General features: G+C 48.6%; 1 protein-coding gene across 1 annotated transcript; it reads left to right on the plus strand.

Moving 5' to 3' along the window:
* vlmS (Nonribosomal peptide synthetase) lies at positions 1-26,909 on the plus strand (the record flags this gene model as incomplete). The annotated part of the gene is made up of 6 exons (XM_031148417.1): positions 1-2,150; positions 2,193-10,203; positions 10,255-10,914; positions 10,982-17,581; positions 17,672-19,936; positions 20,232-26,909. The coding sequence occupies 6 exons, from the start codon at positions 1-3 to the stop codon at positions 26,907-26,909; spliced, it is 26,364 nt and encodes an 8,787-aa protein (XP_031007259.1).
* Between the last annotated feature and the right edge of the window lie 547 nt (positions 26,910-27,456).

Raw genomic sequence — 27,456 nt, forward strand, 5'->3', positions numbered from 1 at the left:
ATGGAAAACAACGGCGAACAAGCATTCCAATCCCAAATTTACAATTCGAATGCGCCACCATCCATGGATATCTGCGTTCACGATCTAATTCAAAAGCGTGGTACCGCACAGCCCGAAGCCGCCGCGATCGATGCTTGGAACAGCCATTTGACATACGCGGAGCTCAATACCCTCTCGTCGTCTTTCGCGGCTTATCTGGCTAGCCATGGGGTCGGCCCTGAAGTCTTTGTGCCTCTCTGTCTGGAGAGGTCGAGTTGGGTCCCAATGGCTATGCTTGGGGTTTTGAAAGCCGGCGGTGCCTTTGTGCTTCTAGACGCCTCGCATCCAATTCAACGGATGAAGGAAGTCTGCTCCGCAGTCGAGGCAACCGTGGTAGTTACGTCGAAGGGAAATGCAGCGAACATGGCCAAGCTGGGCCTCAAGATGATCTTGATAGACGATATGGTTGTCTGGTCGAAAGAAAACAATAGTTTTAAAGCGACGGTGAAGCCTAACAATGCTGCCTATGTAATGTTTACGTCGGGCACGACTGGAAAGCCTAAAGGGGTCATCCTCGAGCATCGGTCGTACTCGACGAGTGCCCTGGCCCACAGCAGCGCCACGGACATGCATTCCGGCTCACGAGTCTTGCACTTTGCGTCATATGCTTTCGATGGTTCTATAATTGAGATCCTAACGACGTTAATCGTGGGAGGTTGTGTGTGCATTCCGTCTGAGGCAGACCGAAAACGTGATCTGGCTGGAGCCTCGCGCCGACTAGGCGTAACGTGGGCGGTTTTGACTCCATCGCTTACCCGAGTGCTTGAGGTTCACGACTTTCCAACGCTGAAGACATTAGTCTTTGGTGGGGAGGCAGTACAGGTGGAGGATGTACAGAAGTGGTCTAACCACGTTAAGTTATTTCAAGGCTACGGCCCAACCGAATGTGCGGTGGTCTCCATGGTGAGGCGGCACGAGGTAGGTGATATCGACGTCGATGCCACCAACATTGGCCGAGGCGTTGGGGTAACCTGTTGGGTGGTTGATCCGGATGACCACAATCAATTATGCCCGGCTGGCATGACGGGAGAGCTACTGCTAGATGGTCCTTCGGTCGGCCGTGGTTACATTAATGATCAGGCTCGAACGGCAGCAGCGTTCATAGATCCACCCGCGTGGCACCGCCAGCTCCGGCCGAATACCATTGCTAGATTGTACAAGACGGGTGATTTGGTTCGTGCCGAGAATCGGACCATTCGATACGTGGGCCGCAAAGACACCCAGGTCAAGCTGAAAGGGCAGCGCCTGGAGTTGGGTGAGGTGGAAGCGCATATACGACGCTGTTTTGACGGCGTTTGTATTCAAAACGTCGTGGTCGAGTTGATCACGCTGGCGGACAAGACGAATTCGCAAATTCTAATGGCCTTCATCTTGGCGGAACGTGAAAACACAAGTGGTAGACAAGCCGAAACCTTGACTGCGAGCGGAATATCGACATACGAAGACAAGCAATGGATTATGGCGCCAAGTGAGCAGTTCCAAGCTCAGGTACAGTTGGTGAAGACAAAATTACAAGATCTGGTCCCTCAATACATGGTTCCTATGGTCTTTCTCCCTCTCCAATCAATGCCTTTGATGGTCAGTGGGAAGAGCGATCGTCGACGGTTGCGCTCTCTAGCTGCACACCTGACAAGGCAGGAGTTGGAAGCTTATATACGCGCCGATGCTTCTCTAAACAAACGACAACCTTTCAGCCCCATAGAACGGTGGATTCAGCGACTCTGGGCGGAGGTTTTGCAGATCCCTCCAAGCCATATAGGACAGGTTGATAGCTTCCTGGGACTCGGTGGGGATTCGATGGCCGCTATAAAGCTCGCCGGCCTTGCTCGACGGCAAGGATTGGCGTTGACGGTCGGCCATATATACGACCATGAAACTCTCATCGAGATGGCTGCGGCGATTTCCACCCAGACGTTAGATTCTGCGAATATTGCGTCGTTTTCACTGCTTTCGGAGCCAGATGGCCGGGATGCAATGATTGACTTAGCTATGCGGCAATGCCAGCTGAGTGATGCCGGTGAGATCGAGGACCTGTATCCCTGCACCCCTCTTCAAGAAGGACTCATGGCACTCACAGCCAAAAGACCAGGCGCGTACACAGTCGCCACAGAGTATGAACTCCCGAGCCACATTAATATTGAAAGCTTTAAAAGGGCCTGGGACGAGGTTTCCGAAGCCAATCCAATTCTGAGGACCCGCATCATACAGGCAGGTAGTGGATCGATGTATCAAGCCGTCATTTGTGGAGTTCTGCCCTGGGAATACTTCGACAACCACGGACCAGACATGACGAAGTGGCAAGACTGGCAGGTGGGTCAACGGCTGGTTCGACTTTATATGAACCAGCGGCTATCTACCACCGAGCCGTTTCGCTTTATTCTGGTTCTTCATCACGCCATCAGCGATGGCTGGGCGATGCCATTACTGTTGGAGCAGGTGGAAGCGGCATATAAGGGGACGAGTCTCTTGTCTCGACCGTTCAATGGCTTCATCAAGTACATATTGCAGATTCGCAATGAAGACGAAGCATTTTGGAAGATGCAGTTTGCTGACTTAAATGCCGCCATATTTCCTGTAGTACCATCGCCGGGGTATGTCCCTAATCCGACAATAAAAAAGAAGTGTGTCATCGCAACAGATCCAACTGCGGGTGTCTTCACCATTTCCAACAAGATCAAACTGGCTTGGGCCATCCTTTTGGCCCTCTATACGGAAAGTCCCGATGTCGTCTTTGGCACCATCTCCACCGGTCGTGGTGCTCCGGTGCTGGGAGTCGAGGAGATGACTGCTCCTACCACTGCAGCAATCCCAGTTCGTCTGCGCCTAAATCCCGACGACACCATTGCCGAAGCACTTGGCAACGTCCAGGAGAATTTCATCGCTACCATTCCGTTCGAGCAGTCAGGCTTGCAGCATATCAAGCGTATGGGATTGGAAACGGAGGCCGCCTGCCAGTTCCAAAGCTTGCTGGTAATTCAACCGGAGGAAGGGAGCCTTCCAAGCATGTTTTCCAAATTCAAAGATTTGTCTGAGCTGTCCGCTTTCAGTACCTATGGCATCACATTGATTTGCCAGCCGTCGGGCAGTTCGGTCGAGGTTGAGGCGACCTTTGACCAGCAATTAATCGGCGAGATTCAGTTGAGCCGAATGCTGCATCAGCTACAACATCTCTTTCAGCAAATGACTCCCTCTCAAAGTAACCTGCCCATACGAGATCTCAACAAGATTAGCTCACATGATTGGTCCGAGTTGACTCTTTGGAATGGAGACCTCACCCCGCGAGTCTACTCATGTGCCCATGAACTCATTCAAAAGCAATGCTGGGCCCAGCCCAGTTCGCCGGCAGTTTGTGCCTGGGATGGGGAGTTTACCTATGGTGAACTAGACCAGCTCTCATCCGACTTGGCCGTGTATCTCATAGACCAAGGCTTTAACCCGGGACTTTTTATATCTCTTTGCTTCGAAAAGTCGCGTTGGACTACTGTTGCTATGCTAGGTGTAAGCAAAGCGGGGGGGGCTTTCATCCTCCTTGACCCCTCGCACCCAACCCTCCGCCTACAAGGGATATGCCAGGACGCAAACGCGCAATTTGTCATCTCGTCGGAACGGAATGCGATTTTGGCGGGGAGTCTTGCAAAGAGATCAATACTTTTAGGCAATCATCAGAGACCCACTTCTCATAAGAACGCCTCTTCGCGATCGCTGCCCACTGTCAATCCAGAAGCCCCAGTCTATGCTGTATTTACATCTGGATCGACTGGGAAGCCGAAGGGGGCGGTCATATCTCATATGTCCTGGTGCACGAGTGCAGAGGCCAATCGCATCGGTCTCTTTCTAGACACTAGCTCGAGAGTCTTACAATTTGCCTCTTATGCCTTTGATATTAGTATTGCCGATAACTTCCTTACCTTGGTAGCTGGGGGTTGCATCTGCGTCCCCTCCGAGCAAGACCGGCAAGGGAATATTATCGAATCCATCAACACCCTAAAGGCTAACTGGGCGTGCATAACCCCATCCGTTGCTCGTATGATTGCCCCAGAGAAGGTGTCTTTAAAAACACTAGTCCTATGTGGCGAACCAATCGCCGCCGAGGACATCCTTTTATGGTGCCCGCACACTCATCTCCTGAACCTGTATGGGCCTGCGGAGTGCGCGATTCTCAGTACGCTGAACAGGAATGTACGCGATCCGAAAGATCCTAATGATATTGGATGTCCTACTAGTGCTGTAGGCTGGGTGGTGGATGGTAACGATAATTTGGCACCAATTGGTACTATTGGCGAGCTCTGGATCGAGAGCCCGATTGTTGGATATGGCTATCTCAATGACCGTAAAAGAACAGCAGCGTCTTTTATCCCAGCAGATGAACACCCTCCATGGCTCACTCAATTTCGACCCGGAGGAGTTGAACGGTTATATCGGACGGGCGATCTTGTCCAGTATACCGCAAATGGTTCCCTCCGCTATATGGGCCGTAAAGACACCCAGATCAAACTTCGCGGGCAGCGTATCGAATTAAGTGAGGTTGAGCATCACCTTCGCCAATGCTTTCCAGGCGTACAAGACGCTGTCGCTGAGGTAGTAGTAACTACTAAAGAAGGCAGTCGACCAATCTTAATGGCGTTCATTATGCTGGAACCAGAGGTGTTCAAGATAACAGATGAACGTTTCAATGCAAAAGTCAACGAAGCACTTGAAAAACTAGAGGAAATTCTGCCAAGATACATGATCCCGACAGTGTTCATCCCCCTGAACACTGTTCCTCTCAGCAAATCCGGCAAAGTGGACCGTAGACTACTCCGGAGTCTAGGCGCAGAGCACTCTAGACACCAGACGAGCGCGACTAGTACCATCTCTAATGTGAAGAGAGGGCCAGTTACTGAAGTTCAACGCCTTCTATATGCATTGTTCGTCGAAGTTATCAAAATCTCAACAGACGAACTCAGTATCGATAATAATTTTTTCCGCCTTGGTGGCGACTCGATTGTGGCCATGAACCTTGTGGCTCGAGGTAGAGACAACGGATTGCTTTTCACCGTCGCTGATATCTTTGATCATCCCACAATTGTATCTCTTGCGGAAAAGACGCAGAGACTTGTCAGTAAACCGGAGCTACAAACCCGACCATTTGCTCTCGTAGGAGACGGGCCTAGTGTGGAAGAGGTCCTCGAGTGCGGTATCGATCAATGTCAAGTAGATAGAGATGAGATCGATGATATTTATCCTTGCACACCTCTGCAGGAAGGGTTGATGGCACTAGCAATCAAGACGGCAGGGATGTACATCGGTCGATTCGAGTATCTGCTTCCGCAAAGTATTGATTTGAAGCGTTTCCAGCAAGCCTGGGATGCAGTTTGTACTGAAAATTCAATACTTCGAACACGAATAATCCAGTCAACCAAATATGGAACCCTCCAGGTGGTTTTGAGCAAACTACCTCCATGGGAGATATACAACAGCCTTGAAGAGGAAATGAGTCAATCTACCAGGAGAGTCATGAGCCTGGGTCAACCCTTAATGCACCTAGCCTTAGTGCTCTCCCCGGAGGGAAAGAAAACTCGATTCGTTTGGAGCATCCACCACGCATTGTACGATGGATGGTCATTGCCGCTGCTGTGGGTCCAGGTGAAGGAAGCATACGAACACAAGCTATTAAAACCCCAGTACTTCAACCGCTTTATTCAGTACCTCGCTGATGTTGATGGCGGCGACCGTTTCTGGACCTCCCAATTGAGTAATCTACAGGCGGCCGTCTTTCCATCATTGACCCATTCCGATTACAGCCCCGACCCAAACCATTCATTTACTCACACTATAACCAGTCTCCCGAGCCACAATAAAGAGTATACCCTGTCCAACGTGCTCCAACTCGCGTGGGCATTAGTACTCGCACATTATACGGACTCAGACGATATAGTATTTGGGCTCACTGTAAATGGGCGAACTGCTCCTATAGGAGGTATCGCGGAGGTGACGGGGCCGACTATCGCGACAGTACCCCTGCGAGTGTCTCTAAACCAGGTGAAGACCGTAGGCGACACTTTGTCGGAACTGCAGCGACAAGGGACCAGAATGATCCCATTCTTACAATACGGATTGCAAAACATACGCAAGCTCAGCACCGATGCCGCCAAAGCGTGTGAATTCCAGACTCAGTTGGTCATTCAGCCTTCAAGCATCATGGAAGACGAAACCCTTGGCTGGCTCGGAAAGGCGGATCAAGGAAGCGTCCAGGGATATGAGGACTTCGCTAGTTACGCGTTCGCAATGTTCTGTCATATGAATGACGATTCTAGCGATCTCCAGATCACGGTGACTTACAATTCATCTATCATCCAGGACACCGAGGCTCAAAGACTAGTTCAGCAGTTCGAGGCTGTCGTCTGCCAGCTCTCGACAAAGCCACATGACGCTATCCGAGATATCCAAGTGGTTAGTGCTAAAGATTTGACTCAGTTGGCCGAGTGGAATGGACAAGTCCCATCTGCAACTCAAGAAACGCTTCATAATCTCGTTCTCCGCCGAACTACCAGCCAGCCGGATGCAGAAGCTGTTTGCGCTTGGGACGGTGTATTAACATACCGGGAACTAGGCGACTACTCCGCCCGTTTAGCAAAGCATCTCCTGACTCTAGGTATTTCACCCGAGTCGAGAGTCGCAGTGTGCTTGGAAAAGTCTCGATGGTCAATCATAGCATTGATTGCAGTCCTCCGCGCAGGTGCAGCGTGCGTTCTCATTGACCCAGGTCACCCACGCCAGAGAATTGAACAGATCATCAAAAGTTCCACACCACAGCTACTGCTGGCATCAAAAATACATGCCAATGTTGTTCGAGGTCTCTACAGCAAAGTTGTCCTGACTGGGAAAGACCATATTCTCGGCCTGCCATTTCTCAGCTCTGACCTGCAAAGTGTGATGCCTAGCCAAGCTGCATTCATCCTGTTTACCTCTGGTAGCACTGGCACACCAAAGGGTGTCATCATGGAACATGTCAATCTGGGAACGAGCATTCTAGCTCATAGCGACGCTCTAAACCTCAGCTCCGCTGCAAGATCCTTACATTTCGCTTCATACGCGTTCGATATAAGTATTTATGAAGTTTTTAGTACATTAGTCTGTGGTGGCTGTGTCTGCGTTCCCTCTGAATATGATCGAATGAACAATCTAGTTGGTGCCATTCGCCAATTAAGAATTAATTGGGCCTTCCTAACACCCTCCACACTGGGTCTCTTTGCGCCGGAAGATGTTCCCTCGCTAAACACGATTGCACTCGGAGGCGAAGCGGTCAATGGCGAGGTGGTGGACAAGTGGGCTAATAAATTGACGCTCATCAATGCCTACGGGCCTGCGGAGGGTACTTGCTGCACTGCTGGGCCTATTCCATCGACGGGGTGGCGAACAGGAACAATCGGAAAAATGCTAGGCAGCGTTGGGTGGATTACGAGTCCCTCTGACTCGTCAAAGCTGGCGGCGATTGGTTCCGTCGGAGAACTAATCATCGAGGGCTCTGTCGTGACAAGGGGATATTTGGGCGAGCCTGAGAAGACAGCTGCTGCTTATATCAACAGACCTGCCTGGCTGCGAAATTTTCGTGCAGAAGGCGATTTAAGCCGACTTTACAAGACTGGTGATCTCGTGCAATATAATTCAGATGGCACTATACGTTATGTCGGTCGGAAGGACACGCAGGTGAAACTCCGTGGACAGCGCATTGAACTAGGGGAAGTCGAGTACCACATCCAAAAGTGCTTCCCTAATGCGACCGAAGTCATTGCAGAAATAGTAGTCCCAAAAACAGACGGAAGCTCCCCGCTGCTAGTCGCTTGTATCTGGCTAGATACCGTCAAGAATATTGCTTGCGATATAGTGGCATCAAATGAGTTGAAGGAATTATTTGTCCTGCCAGACGAATCTTTCTTTTCAACCTCCCAAGACGCAGAGACCAGTCTCCTAGCTTCCATCCCTGCCTACATGGTGCCAGGGCTGTTTCTTCCTCTGCGACAACTGCCAATGACACGGAACGGCAAAATCGACCGGCGACGGCTAAGGGAGGCTTGCAGTTCTTTGATGACCGACCGGATTAATGAGTATACAGGACGAACCAAGGCAGTGAAACGAGCCCCTTCTACGAGCACTGAGCGGATGCTCCACAGTATATGGGCACGCGTGCTGAATCGACAGCCTCAGTCATTTGGAGTTGACGATAGCTTTTTCCGATTGGGGGGCGATTCCATCAGCGCCATGCAAGTTGTCGCCCATTCTACGTCTGCTGGACTTCGGAGCTCTGTTGCTGCCATCTTCCAGGCCAAGACTATTGCGCGAATTAGTATTCGGACGGAACAGATGCAAGATACCGTCGAATGGAAAGCTGAAAAGTTGAATATACCTTTTGACCTATCCCCAATTCAACGCATGTTCTTCGAGACTGCTGCGGAAAACTATCATCATTTCAATCAAAGCCTATTCTTCCGACTCACCAATCGAGTGTCGTCGGAGAAGATGGAGTCGGCTATTAGGCGTGTTGTCACGTGCCATGCGATGCTCCGTGCGAGGTTCACGCAGCAGCAGCAGCCACAGCCGCGCGCTTGGACACAAATGATAACCGATGACATTGATCACAGCTACAGCTTTCAAAGCCACCGGCTAACATCCCTCGACTCAGCGGCTACTCTAGTCTCTTCTAGGCGACAGACTCTAGATATCGAGAAGGGGCCGCTTCTAGTTTGTGATCTAGTCCAGGTGGATCAAAATGGGCAGTTCTTCCTCTCCCTTATTGCACACCACTTGGTCGTTGACACTGTCTCGTGGCAAATCATCATTGCTGATATTGAGGCACTACTCACTACGAGAGACGCCCCGCGGACGCCCACTCTTTCTTTCCAGACCTGGACCCAGCTCCTGGCCGAATACACGGCAACAAACCTCCCTCCCGCTAAGGCTCTACCCAACTTTACCCACACTCCCTTGGATGACTACTGGGGCGTTTATGGCCAGCCAAATACATGGGGGGACGCCTCAGAAGAGGTGTTTAGTCTCTCCGAGCATGTCACCCAAAGCCTTCTCGGCCGAGCAAACGACGCATTTCAGACCCAGCCCGTAGAGCTACTGCATGCAGCTGTCCTGCAATCATTCCGTCAGATATTTACCGATCGGCCGACACCTGTCATCTTCAATGAGGGACACGGTCGAGAGCCATGGGATTCGAGAATTGATCTTACTCGTAGCGTTGGTTGGTTTACAACTTTTTGGCCAATCGATATCCAGATCCAGCCAGAGGATGACGTCCTAGAAATCGCGAGAAGGGTCAAAGACGGGCGACGACGAGTGTCTGGAAGCGGTTGGCGTTATTTTGCTTCTCGATACCTTCATCAAGATGGTGTTGCAGCCTTTGGGACAGCCGATCCCCTAGAAATTTCGTTCAACTATCATCCCGGCCTTTCTCAACACTCGGCATCACTCCTACAATATTCCCCAATCACAAAAGGCGAGCTCCTTAATATGCCCCAGAAGATGCCACGATTTGCATTGATAGATGTCCTGGCGGACGTTAGTGATTCGCGCCTGTCTTTTACTTTCATTTTCAATCGTTTGATGCGTTACCAATCAGCAATTCGCAAGTGGATCCAAAATTGCAAGTTGTGTCTTGAACACACAGCGTTAGAATTGATTCAAAAATCTACCGTTTTCACTCTGTCCGACTTCCCCCTGTTGTCATATTCGTATCCCGAACTAGATGCGTTCGTCAATCAGGTTATTTCGCCGCTTGAAACCGATAACCTAGAAGTCGAAGATGCGTATCCATGCACACCAATACAAGAAGGGATGTTGCTTAGCCAGGCAAAAGATCCCGCCCAATATTTCAACAAGTGGTACTTGGGGTTCCATGCCCGGAATGGATCCGCCGTGGATCCGGCGCGACTCATGCGCGCCTGGCAGCAAGTTCTACACAGACATCCTTTGCTGCGCACTGTGTTCTTTGACAGTCCTTCTCAGAACAGCTCCCAGGACCAGCTCGTCTTGAAAAAGGCACCTTCAGAATTTTGCGTCATTTTACCCAACGATAATGACCCGTTAGAACGACTTCTAGAGCATCAGCCCTTTGCAATTCGATACTTGAGACCTCACAATAGACTTGTGATATGTGGGTCATCTACAGGGAAAACGGTATGCATGTTTGAAATTAGCCACACGATAATAGATGGCATCTCCAGACAGATTCTTTTGCGTGACTTGGGATTTGCATACGATGATCAGCTTGACCCAACCCCAAGGACAGCATATCGGGAATACGTGGAATTCATTCATCACCAATCCATGGGTGATGCCCGCAAATATTGGGAAGACTACCTCAGGGCCGCTGAACCTTGCTTTTTGCAAAAATCACCAGTGCGTCAGCTTGTAGGTGCCCCTATACAGCGAAGAGAATTTCATTTCGCACTGTCTTCCCAACAGTCGCTTCGTGAATTCTGTTCTAGATTCGAGTTGACAATGGCGAATGTATTTCAATTGGGATGGGCGCTGGTACTTCGAGATTACCTCAATCAGTTCGATGTCTGTTTTGGTTATATGACATCTGGAAGAGATGCCGCTATCCCGGATATTGACAATGCTGTTGGCCCTTTCATTAACATGTTAGTTTGCCGTATTTCCCCTTGCGGAGGAGAACAAGTTTTGGATCTGCTGCGAAGGAACCAGGCCGAATTCGTGCAGAGCTTGACGCATCAACATCTATCTCTAGCAGAGAAGATAAAAGGCGCAAGGCCATCTGAAATGGTCTTATTCAATACTATCATGTCTGTGCAGAAAGAGTTAGAGTGCCCTCCGAATGCATCTACTCTTGATTTTGACGAATTAAGGGGAGAAAATCCTACTGAGGTGAGTTATAATCGTAACAATCGCCATTGCGGTGCGCCTAGAAGATTATTGACCTGACTGTGTCTAGTATGATCTCAGTGTCAATATTGGACTTTTAAAAGATGACATTGACATTGCCCTAGAGTACACAACAGCCTTCCTCTCTGAAGAGCAGGCCCAAAATCTGGGAGATGCGTTCGAGCAGGCCTTGTTGAGTATTATGTCAGGACCCCGACTAATTGTCTCGGAGCTGAATACATTCGGCGCTTTGAGTAAACGACGTGTGGGCAATTACAATGTGCAAGTACCAATACCGGTTGAGGAGTGTGTCCACGATCTTATCCACAAGCGCTGCCTGGCTCAGCCATCTGCTCCTGCTGTTTGTGCCTGGGATGGAGACTTCACGTATGCTCAGCTCGATGAAATGTCGTCTGTTCTCGCTACCGAGCTCAAGAACCGAGGAGTGGGACCTGACATTTTTGTTCCACTCTGCTTTGAGAAATCCCGATGGACCCCTATAGCCCTGCTTGGAATACTCAAAGCTGGCGGCGCGTCCGTTTTCTTAGACCCATCCCATCCATTACAGCGACTACAAAGTATCTGCCAAGACACAGCAGCCTCGCTTATGCTCACTTCCGAACACAACCAGGATCTTGCTGCCACGGTAGGGCCAGAAGTGGTCGTTTTGGGGGGTCAAAGTACGATGTGGAGTCCTAAGGGTGTGACTAAACTTATTAGCACATCAAAGCCGAGCAATGCGCTGTTCGCTGTCTTTACGTCTGGTTCTACGGGTAAACCGAAAGGGGTGGTAATTGAGCATCGTTCATTTGCTACTAGCGCCCGAGCTCATACTGCCGCCTTTCAGCTCAAATCCGATTCTCGAGTTTTACAGTTTGCCTCATACGCATGGGATGCTAGTATCGCCGAGCATTTATCTACGCTGATTGTAGGAGGTTGTGTCTGCATCCCATCCGAAACACAGCGACAGGAGGACCTTGCGAAAGTAGTAGCAGCATATCAAGTGAACTGGATGTTTCTAACACCTTCTATGTGCAGGATATTGGATCCATCCAAGTTCAAGACGCTAAACACACTGGTTGTTGGTGGAGATATTATTACTCCTAAGGTGCTGGATTTGTGGCGGTCCCATGTTAATCTGCACCTGGCATACGGGCCCTCTGAGACCTCAGTCTTTTGTTCAAGTACTCCTCCTGTGACTAACGATATGGACGATGGCCGTAATCTAGGCCACCCGTTTGGTTGTAATATGTGGATTGTGAGCCCAGAGGATCACCACAAGCTCCTTCCAGTAGGCGCTGTGGGCGAGTTATTGATTGAGGGGCATATCGTAGCCCGCGAATACTTGAATGATCCTGCCCGAAGCATACTGGTTTTTGTTTCACATCCTACTTGGCATTCAAGCTTCCGTGAACCTGGCAACAGCCGATTCTATAAAACTGGCGACTTGGTCCGTTATACCGATGGCGGCGCGCTTCAATTTGTGGCGCGAAAGGATTTACAGGTCAAACTGCGTGGCCAGCGAATTGAGTTGGGTGAAGTGGAACAACACCTTAGCTGCGCCTTCCAGGAGGCCAGCGACGTAGTAGCGGAGATTATCAAGCCAACAAGTGGTCATCCAATGCTCGTAGCATTTGTCTGCCTGGCTCGAGAAGGTAGCGTTGAGAAGACGGATGCCAAGGTGCACTCTTCGGCTCAGGTTTTACTCCTTGGTGCCAGTGAACAGTTTTGCATGATGGCCCGGGTAGCGGAACAACAGCTAAGCAATAATATCCCGGCTTTCATGGTACCGTCTGTCTTCTTACCCATCCGATATGTTCCTCAGACCCCCAACAACAAAACGGATCGGCGGCAGCTCCGCGAGGCGGTCATGGCTTTAAGTTCTGACGGCCTTGAAAGGTACAATTATCTTGGCACTTCTAAGGAACAGCCATCGACGGAAGGCGAAACTTTACTGCAACGAGTATGGGCGCGAGTTTTGAATAAGACTGTAGAGAATATCGGCGTTCATGATAGTTTCTTTCGTCTTGGGGGAGACAGCATTAGCGCCATGCAGGTGGCATCACAATCTAGCTCCGCTGGCATGAGCATCACGGTGGCAGATATCTTTCGTTGCAAAACTATCTCACAACTGAGCCTGTTAAGGAACAAAAGTGTATCTGCAGTTCACCCACCCGAAGTCACGAATTCGCCGTTTTCCCTCTCGCCTATTCAGAATTTGTTCTTTCAGGTTTCACCCCAAGGCCATAACCAATTCAACCAGGACTTTTGTCTCCGATTAACGCAGTCTGTGTCATCGGATAAAGTGGCAGATGCCGTTCACCAGATCGTCCGAACCCATTCTATGTTCCGGGCACGCTTTATCAAAGACCACAATGGCAACTGGTTACAAACCATTGGGACCGATACACCTGGAAGCTATCATTACCAAGAAAATTCTGCCATATCAATGGAAGCTGCGGATGCGATTTTCGTTTCGAGCCAGAAGAGACTAGATATAACAAAAGGTCCCATCGTATCAGCTAACCTGATCAACGTTAGAGAGCAACAATATCTCTTCTTAGCAGCGCATCATCTTGTGGTCGATTTAGTATCATGGCGGATTGTTATAGGCGATTTAGAGGATTATTTGACGACTGGGGCGATCTCTATCCCGCCATCTTTGCCTTTTCAAACCTGGTGCCGACTACAGGAAGAGTATGCCATACTGAACCTGGCTCCAGAAGGGTCGAAGCTTCATCATCCAGCGCCAACTATTCCTTCGGGTGATTATTGGGGAATTCCTGGGAAAACGAATTTGCTTCAAGATGCTATCGAAAGTGGCTTCGCTTTGGACGAACAAACCACATCATCATTGTTTCACGAGGCTAACAGTGCTCTCCGGACACAGCCAGTGGAACTCTTCCTGGCAGTAATCTCACATTCATTTGCGCAGACGTTTAGCGACCGACCTGTTCCAGCTGTTTGGAACGAGGGGCATGGCCGCGAACCATGGGCTTCCAATATAGACGTCGCTAGGACCGTCGGCTGGTTTACCACCATGTGGCCACTATATATCCAGATCACCAAGCCCGATCTTTTTGATATAGTTCGTCAGACCAAAGACAAACGTCGGAGTGTACCGAGTAATGGATGGGCACACTTCACGTCTTCTCTCCACCCCAAGGCCCAAGGAATATTCAAAGAGGAATCGAGAGAGATCTTATTCAACTATGTTGGGCAGTATCAGCAGCTTGAGCGTTCCGATTCGCTTTTCCAGTCGGTCACAAGGCCCGCGACATCGGACGTTGCTAGAGACATGCAACGGTTTGCTCTTATCGAGATCTCGATATCACTGAAGGACAATTGCTTACACTTTGACTTCAACTACAACAAATACGCTGCTCAAAATCGCCCTATTCGTGACTGGATTTCCACTTGTGAGCGATCGCTCAAATCGATAGCAATGGATTTTCCCTCGCAGGCGCCGGAGTTCACTCCTTCGGACTTTCCACTTATGTCCTTCGCTTACGACACCCTAGACACTTTTCTTACATCAGCATTGCCCCAGTGCGATATCTCAAGCACAGAAATCGAAGATATATATCCATGCTCACCAATTCAGCAGGGAATATTGCTAAGCCAAGCCAAAGATGACAAATTTTATCAAACTCTTATCATCTGGAAAGTACAAGCTCAAGGAACGTCCCGGCCGGTCAATATCGAACGCGTGATTAAAGCGTGGCGCGGGCTTGTTGCCCGCCATACAATTTTTCGCACAGTGTTTGTCAGGAGTGCTGCTGATGCCAACTACGTCGACCAAGTTGTGCTTAAAAGACCGTTCGCCGAAGTGTGTGTGGTTTCATCCGATGAAGAAAATAGCATGATGGCGCTTCTCTCAGAGCAGCGCCAGCTAGTTTTCGCTTACGGTGAACTTCCTTATCGGTTCAGTGTCGGCCAGACACCAACAGGAGATGTCCTATGTTCCCTCGAAATCAATCATGCTATCTTTGACGGCACAGCAAAGCAGATTCTGCTTCGCGAGCTCCAGCTGGCTTATGAAGATAGTCATCTTTTAGCTCCTCCCGTACCCTACAAGGAATATATTTCATACCTTGCCAATATTTCAGAATCATCAAACAAAGCTTATTGGGCAACGTATCTGGAGGGCGTCACTCCTTGTCTTCTCCCAACGACTATCAATGAGACACAACTTGTGGAGGATAAAGACATGCAGGCAATTAGTGTCGACGTAGGGTTGGCCTCGAATCTACGGTCATCATGCGATCACTATCAACTGACCCTATCCAACTTGTTCCAAGTCGCATGGGGACTTGTTTTGAAGTCATATGTCGGCTCAGAATCCGTTTGCTTTGGGTACTTGAATTCAGGCCGAGACATACCAATTCCTCGAGTCGAAGATGCAATAGGGCCATTCATCAATATCCTTGTCTGCCGCATGGCACTGCCCAGCGAAACTTTATTGATTGACGCAATGCGAGAGTGCCAGGCCGCATATATAGGGGCCATGGAACACCAAAATTACCCCCTGGCTGACATGATCCGTATGGCCGATCTGCCCGCCGGCGGTTCCTTGTTCAACACAGCCATGTCCTTACAAATCACGAGAGAACCCGGCGTGGAGGATAAATCCTCCGTGGGTGTGGAGGTGGTTGGAGGAGAAGATCCTTCAGAGTATGATCTTACGGTCAACATCGTTGTTGGGGTAGACCGCATAGATGCTACGCTGTCGTATTGGAAGTCAAAAATTGCTGAAGAGACGGTTGAAAACATCGCAGACACCTTTCGCCAAGCCATTCACGAATTAAGCCATAATGCCAATGCTCCTATTAGTCATGTTCCGATGCTTGGCGAAAATGGCCGCAAGGTCTTGCAAGAATGGAACCAGAAGCTGCCTATACCGGTTCATAGCCGTGTGGAAGATTTAATACACCGACGATGCGTAGCAATGGCTGAGTCACCTGCTATATATGCTTGGGACGGTGAATTTACGTATGGAGAAGTCGACGAGTTATCTTCTACCCTGGCAAAACACCTTGCCCAGTACAATGTTATGCCAGAAACGTTTATCCCTATTTGTCTCGAGAAATCTCGCTGGACAACGATTGCAATGATAGCAGTAGCTAAGGCCGGTGGGGCTTTTACCCTCCTAGATCCCTCACAGCCCGTCCAGCGTCTACGTGAGATCTGTAACACTGCAGAGGCTAGAGTAGTTATATCATCTGAACGTCAGGCTAGTATGGCTGCTACCTTTGCCCGAGAACTTGTTATCATCGGCGATAACCAGAAAGATTGGATTGCCACCGCATCGTATGATCGACTGGAAGATACACCACGAGTGGAAGTATCCCCCCAAAATGCCCTATACGCCGTCTTCACCTCGGGTTCTACCGGAAAGCCAAAGGGAGTCATCATCGAACATCAAGCCTTTGTGACCAGCGCAATAGAACACAGCTTAGCGCTGCATATGAACGAAACATCTCGCGTTCTTCAATTTGCATCATATGCCTTTGACGCATCGGTTGCCGAAAACCTTACCACGCTTCTGGTGGGGGGGTGCATCTGCGTTCCCTCTGATATTGAGCGCAATGATCTTTCTGTAGCTATTGCTAGATTGAGAGTCAACTGGGCTTTCTTCACGCCTTCGATGGCCAGAATCCTGAACCCTGTGGATCTCCCATCTTTGCAAGTCATGATTATCGGCGGAGAGTTGATTTCAGAGAAAGAATTGAAGTTGTGGCAAGAAAGTGTTGATCTCTATTTGGCTTATGGCCCATCCGAGTGTTCTGTCTTCTGTTCCGCAACTAAGAAAACTTCCAGCGGAACCAGTGGGAGAAACTTGGGATTTAGTTTTGGCTGCCGATCATGGATTGTGGACCAAAATAACCATCTGTCTCCTATCGGTGCCATTGGCGAATTATTGATCGAAGGTCCTAATGTCGCCCGTGGTTATCTCAAGAATCCCGAAAAGACGGAAGAATCATTTATTCAGGCCCCCCCTTGGCTTGAGGAATTTGGATGCGACGAATCGTCCCTCATATACAAGACTGGGGACTTAGTCAAATATAGCAAGGACGGCTCTCTATACTATATCTCTCGCAAGGACACGCAAATCAAGCTTCGCGGCCAACGCCTAGAATTAGGGGAGGTTGAGCATCATGCACGACAATGCTTTTCGGGCTTGAGCGATGCAGTTGTCGAGATAGTGACTAGAAAAGGACACCAGCCGATTCTGGTTGCATTCATTTGTATGCAAAAGCGCTCATTACCCGCAGACCTTTGCATACTAGCTGAAGCTTCCGATGACTTCCGGTCACAGACTCAAGCAGCAGAGGTACAGCTGAGCCAAGTACTACCAACGTACATGGTTCCATCGCTCTTTTTGCCCTTGCAGTGCATCCCCTTGAACTCGAGTGGCAAGGTCAACCGTCAGTTGCTGTGCCAGGCGGTAGAGGCGCTTTCTTCAAGTCAAATTCTATCGTACAGCGGACCTTTAGTTAAAAAGAGTCACCCTACAACAGACACGGAGCGAATAATCCATACTATCTGGGCAAGAGTACTCAATATAGGTCTTGAGTTTATCGGTATAGAGGATGACTTCTTCCGTCTCGGTGGCGATTCGATCAGTGCAATGCAGGTTGTATCACAGTGTGCTGCCAATCAAGTCAATGTGACTGTAGCTAACATATTCCGCCACAAAACGATATCTCGAATCAGTCATAATATCCAACTTTTGAAATCGAATCCCACTCATTCACAGATCAAAACAAATACATCATTTGATTTGTCGCCAGTTCAGCAGCTGTTCTTCGATACTGCGCACAACGGACATGACCACTTCAATCAGAGCTTTTTCCTACGCGTCAGTCAAACAATTGACCCAAAAAGGTTATTCAGCGCCCTCAATGAACTAGTGTCTCTTCATCATATGCTTAGAGCACGATTTCAGAAAACGAATAACTCCAAGGACGTCATCGATTGGGAACAGGTCGTTCCCCAAAGTGTGGAAGGCACTTTTAGATACAAAACACACCAAATAACATCTGTGCAAGAAGGGGGACAAATCTGCCTCTCTAGCCAGAAAGCGATACGTTTTGTGGACGGACCCGTTTTCTCGGTCGATCTTCTCAATACTGCCTCTCAGGGCCAGTACCTTTTCCTCGTGGCCCATCATCTTGTTGTCGATCTCGTGTCGTGGCGAATTATACTTGCAGATCTGGAAGAACTTATAGTATCGGGATCGATTTCTGGGAGACCTTCACTGTCATTTCAGGCTTGGTGTCAGCTCCAGGCTGCCTATGCTGCTACTCATCTAAGCCCAACAAATTCGTACCCAGGTGATATTCCACGACCTCAATTGGATTACTGGGGGGTAGCTGGCCGAAGTAATCTTGTTGGAGATGCTCTCGACCAAGGATTCACCCTTGATGAGAGCATAACCCGGACTCTTTTCGGGACTGCTAATGACGCTTTTCAGACTCAGCCTGCAGACCTGTTCCAGTGTGCTCTACTACACTCCTTTAGACGGGCCTTTCAAGATCGTCAAGCGCCAACGATTTTTACAGAAGGGCATGGTCGCGAGTCATGGGACTCCAATATTGATGTGACAAGAACTGTAGGCTGGTTTACGACAATGTGGCCTACATATATCGAATCCCACGACATTTTAGATATCCTTCGCGAAACCAAAGACCATAGGCGGAGGATACCGAAGAATGGATGGGCATATTTCTGCTCCCGATACCTGAGCCCCGAAGGCCGTGCCGCCTTCCACCACGAGGGGCCTGCAGAAATTGTGTTTAATTTCACAGGGCTATATCAACAATTGGAACGATCTGACTCCTTATTCTTAGCTACCGACACCTTTGAAAACGAGATCCTCGATGTAGAGAATGATTCGCCACGTTTTGCACTTATTGATGTAGCTGCCACTGTGGTTGACCATTGCCTGAGTTTCAGCTTCTTTTCTAATCGCCAAGCTGCCGCAAAACGTCCAATTGATCAATGGATCATTGGTTTCGAGCAGTCACTATGCGAATTAGCGCAGAGGCTGCCGCATCAACCGCCAAGCTCTACTCTGTCAGACTTCCCGCTTGCATCATTCAATTATGCCACGCTGGATAGATTCCTAGGCGAGACGCTGCCAGAGATTGGGTTGTCTAATAGTCAGATTGAGGATGTCTACCCCTGCTCGCCCATCCAGCAAGGCATGCTACTGAGTCAACTGAAGAGCGCCCTTGCCTATCATAATCGATTCATCTTCAAAGTTACATCTTCCCAAGGGAGTTCTAATCTCGATATGGAACGTTTTATTCAAGCATGGCATCAGGTGGTTACTCGCCATGCCATTCTAAGAACGTGCTTTGTTGATAGTCAGTCCAATCGAGGCCACAGGGATCAAGTTGTTTTACGGTTTGTCCCAGAAGATATCATTACGATTCTGCCAACCGTAGAGGAGCCTATCCAAGCGCTAAATATTCAACCATCGAAAGCGTCATTTGAGGGAAAGCCTTGGCACCATCTCACCATTTGCAGTTCTCAAAGTGGCGAACTCTTAATTTTGCTGGAAATCAATCATGTTCTACTTGACGGCACTTCACTACATATACTGGTGCGAGACTTACGCCTTGCCTACGATAAAGCCTTATCATCCGGACCCGGACCATCTTATCACAACTATATTGAGTACCTTCAAACTATCCCGTTGAACGTGGCTAAAGAGTACTGGACCAGATATCTTAGTGGAAGTGACCCCTGCATTCTCCCAACCTCCTACCCAAATGACACGCGACCAAGTCTTCAAAGAATGCAAGCCCATACTTTTAATCTGGGGACAGGTTCTGATCAACGCAAGCTATGTGCGGATCACGGGTTGACACTGTCCAACCTTTTCTATGCTGCTTGGGGATTGGTTTTACGAGCATATACCGGATTGGAAGATGTCTCCTTCGGTTATCTCACCTCCGGCCGTGACATCCCAATCCACGGAATTGCAGAGGCAGTGGGCCCATACATCAACATGCTTGTCTGTAGAATGAAGTTCTCGAAAGATCTTGCGGTCGCGGAATTGCTTCGAAATACCCAAGAAGATTATTTGCGAAGTTCAAAACACCAGCATCTATCCTTAGCCGATATCCAACGTCCACTGAATCTTCCAGAAACATCCCTCTTCAATACCATTATATCCATTCAAAAGGGGGGTGTCGCCACCCGTGCCAGAGAAAAGACCTCCATCGAGATCGAGGCTATCGAGGGCGAAGACCCAACCGAGGCAGGTCCTATCCATATATCCCCTAAACATATTTGCTAATTCATGACAGTACGACATAACGTTGAATGCGTGGCTGGAAGACAACAGCATCGAAATCTCTATGAATTACTGGACTTCATTTATGTCAGAGGCACAAGCTACCATGGTGGCTGATACTTTCAAGCAAGCTGTCTCGGAACTCACACACAAGGCTAACGAGACAGTCAACGATCTAGATCTGTTTGGTGCAGGAAGTAGAGACCAGGTTTCAAAATGGAATAGCGAAGTACCTGCCCGAATCAACAAGTGTGCACACGACATTATCTATGAGCGTTGTCTGGATCAGCCAGATGCACCTGCGGTCTGCTCTTGGGATGGCAATTTTACCTACTCAGAACTCGATGCCCTTGCCTCAACGCTAGCAAGTCACCTCATTCGGAAGCATGGAATTGGCGAAGAGATTTTTGTGCCTGTCATTTTCGAAAAGTCCCGTTGGACAACGGTGGCTATACTGGGTATTCTTAAGGCTGGTGGTGCCTTCATTCTTCTGGATCCGTCCCATCCTCTCCAGCGGCTGCAAGATATCTGTCAAGATGCGAATGCTACGCTGGTAATTGCTTCAGAGATAAAAGCTCATCTCGCCACTAGCGTAGCTACTAAGGTAGTAGCTATTGGTGACCATGAATTTGGCTGGAGAACAGACATGGAGGCAAGCATTGTCTCTTCAGTGACACCCGAGAATTCAATATACGCAGTCTTTACTTCCGGCTCCACTGGGAAACCGAAAGGGGCCGTGATATCTCATGCTTCCTGGTGTACTAGTGCTGAAGCAAACCAAATTGGGCTATACTTGGAAAGGGGTTCACGCGTTCTACAATTCGCATCGTACGCGTTTGATATATCCATCGCGGATATACTCCTCACTCTTTCATCTGGTGGCTGCATCTGTATTCCGTCTAACGAGGAACGCGAAGGCAATATCACTAGGGCAATAAGTAGGCTTCAGGTGAACTGGGCTTGTTTAACGCCGTCTGTTGCCCGGATCTTGGAACCAATCGCTTGCCCTAGTCTAAAAAAGCTTGTGCTTTGTGGAGAAGCAATCGCTCCCGGGGACATTACCCAATGGGCACCCAATGTGCATCTTTTGAACCTTTATGGACCAGCTGAATGTGCAATCTTAACGACTCTCAATCGTTCAGTGCATGACAATAGAGATCCAAACAACATTGGATTCCCAACAAGTTCTGTTTGCTGGATTGTTAATCCACAAGATTATGAGAGGCTGGCTCCTGTTGGAAGTATTGGCGAATTGATTGTTGAGAGTCCCATTGTGGGCCGTTGCTACCTGAACGAGCCCGTCAAAACGGCGGCATTATTTTTAGAATGCCCATCATGGTTACGTGAAATGCGTCCTTCGGCAACTGGACTAGTTTACCGAACAGGTGACCTAGTCCAATATCTGGAAGACGGATCTATGCGGTATATTGGACGCAAAGATACCCAAGTCAAGCTCCGAGGTCAGCGTGTTGAGCTTGGTGAGGTAGAATATCACCTACGCGAGTCGTTTCCAAATGCTCAGGATGCTATCGCTGAGGTCGTGAAGCCCACTGAAGGCAGCCGGCCACCGGCCCTCGTGGCATTTATCGCTCTCAACAATAAGACTGAGGCCACGAACGATGATTCTCAGATTTTTGGCACTCCTGATGATTATTTCAAGAAGGGCATTATAACGACGACGATGAAGCTCGATATCGTTCTTCCAGTCTTTATGGTTCCGACCATCTTTATTCCTATAGACTACATCCCACTAACAAAAACTGGGAAGACGGATCGCCGGACTTTAAGAGTTGCAGCAGCTTCACTCACTCGGGACCAGATTCAATTTTACACTTCCTTGAACGTGGTAAAGAGAGCACCATCAACTGTAGAAGAAGGAAAGTTCCTAAGCTTATTTGCTGATTTATTCAGCCTTGACGCTGTGGACGTTGGCGTTGATGATCACTTCTTCCGACTCGGAGGGGACAGCATCATGGCAATGGTCTTAATTCCCATGGCTCGAGACGTAGGCTTTGTCATCGAAATGGCCGACGTTTTTAACCATCCTAAAATCTGCGATTTAGCACTTGCTTCCAGACCACTCACCACCGAGAAAGATTATACAGTCGCTCCATTTACCCTGATTCAGGATGTGCCGATTAGAGAGACTATGATAATGACCGCGGCAGACAGATGCCAAGTGTCAGCCAGCCAAGTCGAGGATATTTATCCATGCACGCCATTGCAGGAAGGCCTCGTAGCCTTGGCCATCAAGAAACCTGGGAAATATATTGCAACTTTCGAGTATGAGATCGCAGCCGATATTTGTCTTGATCAATTCCAGACTGCATGGAATGCGACTGTTACAGCAAATCCTATTCTCCGCACCCGAATCGTCCCATTTGATTCAGGCACCTTTCAAGTTGTTGTTGGAAAGAGCATCGTTTGGAATTTTTATGATACTGAAGTGTCATACACAAAATTAGTAAAGACTCTTACTATGGACATGGGGGAAGAACTGGTGCATTTTGGAGTGATCAAATCAGAGGCAAATTCCAGGAAAGGCTTCAAGTTCCATCTCACTCTCCATCACGCCTTGTACGATGGCTCTTCGCTCTCCCTGCTTTGGAGCCAAGTACAAAAAGCTTACCACAAAGAACCACTACTGACAAGACCCTTTAATCGATTTATCGAACATATTCTACCAACAAAAAGCAACGAAGATTTCTGGAGATCCGAATTCGCCGATTTGAGTGCTCCAGTCTTCCCGGTTTTGCAATCTCCGTTGTTCATCCCATCACCAACCTCTTCTCTCAGCCATGTCATCTCTGATTTCAACCATACAATGACTAACTACACCACATCCACACTGATTCGTATGGCCTGGGCTATAATCATGTCTTCCTATACCGATTCCGAGGATGTCGTGTATGGGCTTACTGTTAACGGCCGCAGTGCCCCACTTCCTGGGATTGAAGATCTTACTGGTCCAACCTTTGCCACATTTCCCGTGCGTGTACACGTCCGTCCGGGTGATTCTGTCGGAGCCGCGTTATCGTTAGTTCAACAGAAAGCCATAGATATGATCCCATTTCAGCACTGTGGCTTGCAAAATATCCGCCAGTTCAATGAAAACACGGCTGCTGCATGCAGCTTTCAATGTCATCTAGCGATTCAAGCGCCAGCAAGATTTGGAGACGCCGGGATTTTCTCCAGCGTGCAAAGTAAACACGAAGATTATGGAGCTTTTGCCAATTACGCCTTCGTGATAATATGCCATCTTCCCGAAAGGAGTCAACCAAATGACATCATTGTCTCGGTGAGTTACGATGAGCGTGTTGTCCAGCCTTTAGAAGCTACGAGGATGGTGCAACAGTTCGAGCACGTTCTTCTTCAATTGTCGGATGGTCAATTTGAGAATCGCCAACTCGACACTCTCGATCTCCTTAGCCCGCAGGACCGACAACAAATAGCAGATTGGAATTCGGTCGTGCCATCCTCCCATGAGGCTTGCTTGCATGACTTAGTTCTGCAGCACTCTATACACTCACCCAACTCTCCCGCAATCTCCTCTTGGGATGGTCACATGACATTTAGAGAATTGAAATTCGCATGTTCTTCACTGTCACAGCATCTTGTGACCCTCGGGATTCAGCCAGGGCTTTTGGTGCCGTTATGCTTCGAGCGCTCAAAATGGTCCGTCATTGCTATGATAGCAGTTCTTCAACTCGGAGCTGCCTGTGTTTGCTTAGATCCAGCCCACCCCAAAGCCCGTATACGAGATATATTGGACCGCACCAATGCTAAATATATTATCACGTCGCCATTGAAGCAGCATATTATGGCCGATACAGACGCTACAATAGTCACTATCCCTGTCTCGGATGCAAAGGCAACAGTGGGCGAGTTTTCAGCGCCTCGTGTCACTCCCCACGATACAGCTTTTATCATCTTTACATCTGGTAGCACTGGGATGCCCAAAGGCATATTAATGGAGCATGCCAACCTAGCCACCAGCATTCGCCACTATAGCAGTATGATGCGCATCAATCAGGAGACTCGTGCTCTTCATTTTGCTAGTTATGCCTTTGATGCTAGCATATATGAGGTCTTCGGAACTCTTGTTAATGGTGGTTGCATCTGCATACCCTCTGAGTTTGAACGCATGAATAGTATTGTTCCTTTCATTAATGAGCATAAAGTGAACTGGGCTGTATTTACACCTTCCCTTATCACTTTGATACGGCCCGAGAGTATCCCTGGAGTGCGGACCGTGGTTCTCGGAGGTGAGGCAGTAACTCAGGAGAACGTCCGCATCTGGGCCTCTAAAGTAACCCTGATCAATGGCTACGGCCCTGCTGAGACAACTATCTGCGCGGTCGGCCCGCTTCCCGAGGTTGGTTGGAAGCAAGGGACTATTGGACAGGTCACTGGCGGTATGGGATGGATCACCATGCCAAATGATCCTTCACGTATTGCTCCTATTGGTGCAGTAGGAGAGCTCTTAATCGAAGGAGCCGTAGTCACCCCTGGCTACCTCAATGATACCGAGAAGACTGAAGCGGCATATATCGTCAGCCCGCCTTGGCGCTATGCGTTTCCATCCGGGCTTGGTCAGGGAAAGTTATACCGAAGCGGGGATCTCTTCCAGTATAATTCAAACGGAACATTTCGCTACGTTGGCCGTAGAGATACCCAGGTGAAGCTACGTGGTCAACGAATCGAATTGGGTGAGATCGAGGAAAATTTGAGACAGCTATTTCCAGATGCCCTTGATGTTGTCGCTGAAGTTGTTATTCACCAGAACAGTCCATCTATCATGGCATTCATTGCGAATGCACATGTTTCTACCACCAGCGGTTACCCCGACAGAAGTGGGTTGTTTAAAGATCTATTCAGTGTTCCTGACGAGGGTTTCTTGACTCGCGTTAATGCAGCAACTGTCAAACTTCGCCAATCACTTCCTAGTTACATGGTGCCAGCAGTTTTCCTACAAGTACTGGATATTCCACGAAATACAAGTGATAAAGCAGACCGGAAAGGACTGCGCGAACAGGCTGCCGCCCTCTCTCGTGAGCAGATTCAGCAGTTCTCCACTTTTGCATCGATTAAACGGGAGCCAATAACGGAGAAGGAAAAAGCCGTGCAAAGCCTTTGGGCAGACCTCTTCAAAATTCCGTCGGAGCAGATCGGGGCAGATGATAACTTTTTTCATCTGGGAGGAGACTCGATTATCGCTATGAGACTGGCAATGTTTGCCCGTCGCCAAGGATTGCGCCTACCTGTATCGTACATCTTTGACCACCCAGTGCTTTCCGATCTAGCTACTTTTATTGGTGACTTATCATCTAATGGTCCAACTTCAGAGTACCGTCCTGGATCATTGCTGTTAGGCATTACCGACTTGGAGTCATTTGCGACGCAAAATCTAGCAGCATCATCTCTACCATTCGAAACCTCGAACGTTATTGATATCTTGCCCACCACTGAAGTTCAGAGCCAGCTTCTCGAAGCGAAAAATGTCACCTATAGCCGTCTCTATCTACCCACGCACGTTGATCCGGAGCAAATTGAAGCGTCCTGCCGTGCTATTGTTCGCAAGCATGCTATCCTTCGTACTATATTTGTTCCTTATCAGTGCGATATTCTTCAGGTGGTCTTGCGAACTATCGACTTTGAAATGTCGAGGCTTCATTGTGATGAGGACGTGACGGACTTCTCGGAGAAGATATGTTCTCAAGATTCTGCCACTGAAATTGATTTTGGCACTCCTCATTTCTGGCCTTTTCTAATATCCCGGTCCGAGTCGGAGCACATGCTCGTCCTCAGAATGACACATGCACAATATGATGGAGGATCATTTCCATTGATTTCCAAAGACTTTACTTCCGCATATAACAACTGCGCGTTGCATATCTCTCCACTCTCTTTCGCGCAATATTTGCAATTCCGCACAGCTCAGAAAACTCCCGGGACGTACGATTTCTGGCAGCAATACCTTTCTGGATCTCAGATGATCGATATTCGCACAAAAAGTGTACTACCCCAAGCAGACTTTCAAGATGAGTTTTTAGTGAAGCCATTGAGAGATATCCCAGTTCCCTCTACTCCTGAAGGGATAAGTATGGCTTCCCTCGTCAAAGGAGCGTGGTCTATTGTTCTAGCAAAAATGACAAAGCGACCAGACGTTGTATTCGGCAACATCATCAGCGGACGAGATGCGCCATTGGAGGATATCGAGACTGTTTCGGGCCCTACCGTGACCAAGTCTCCCTTACGAGTAACCTTTCAGAGAAACTGGACATTTAAAGACTTGCTGCATCACGTCCAAATCCAATACACTCGCACTATGCCATTCGCCAACATAGACTTCAAGGACATTGTGAAGCATTCAACAACATGGTCGCCCAAGACAGATTTCAGCAGCGTTGTCACTCACCAAAATGGAAATTTCGATCTGACTTGCTCGATAAATGGCGTGACATCACAATGGAAGAACTTGGACTTTGGGATACCAACCAACTTTAACGTGGTCACCTATCCGAACGAGGGCCGCCTCTACATCCAGTTCGCTGTCTCGAGCAAGACGATCGGGCTAGATGCTGCGAACGAAATGATCGACGTGTTATGCAAAACCATTTCTGAAATCTCAGAAAATCCAATGCGAGACCTTTACTCTCTAGATTCATTTGGGGCGGCGTTGGAGGATTAGTCTTGTTTATTAACTGTGATGTTGTAATATAGGGTCGAGTTTGTAAATAGTAACGTTGAATGCAAGCCCTCTAATCAGTGCCAAGTAAGCTTAAGGCAGAGTATAGTTATCAGCAAAGGCGCTATTTTTCTGGTGAAGTCCCCGCCTCGTACTGCAGTAACAATTCAGGCCAATAATTAATCGGATCTATCATTTGTGAGAATCGTCAATCCGTTTCCCCCCGAGACAGAAGAGTCAATTTCCCTCGTTGTGACTGGCAGGCCCGTTTCAGCCATCGGATGACCAGGTCAAAGGGGCCAAAAACCTTAACTTTACTTCCATCACTGACCATAATAGTGCAGCTTGCGAATTCTTGTACTTGTATAACGGTAATAGAGCAGACTACATGGTCCACTCTTATCTTCGGAGTCTCCGCATCATGTACTCTATCGTACTCGGTCTTTGGACACAAAGTACACCCTTAGTCCTTGCAAATATCGTGTTACGCAACCAGGACTGCCCCGCAACTAACGTCCTTGATTTATCATATTTGAAAATATGTTTTTTG

The sequence above is a fragment of the Lachnellula hyalina genome (assembly GCF_007821495.1).
Source record: "Lachnellula hyalina strain CBS 185.66 chromosome Unknown contig00030, whole genome shotgun sequence".
NCBI classification, from domain to species: domain Eukaryota; kingdom Fungi; phylum Ascomycota; class Leotiomycetes; order Helotiales; family Lachnaceae; genus Lachnellula; species Lachnellula hyalina.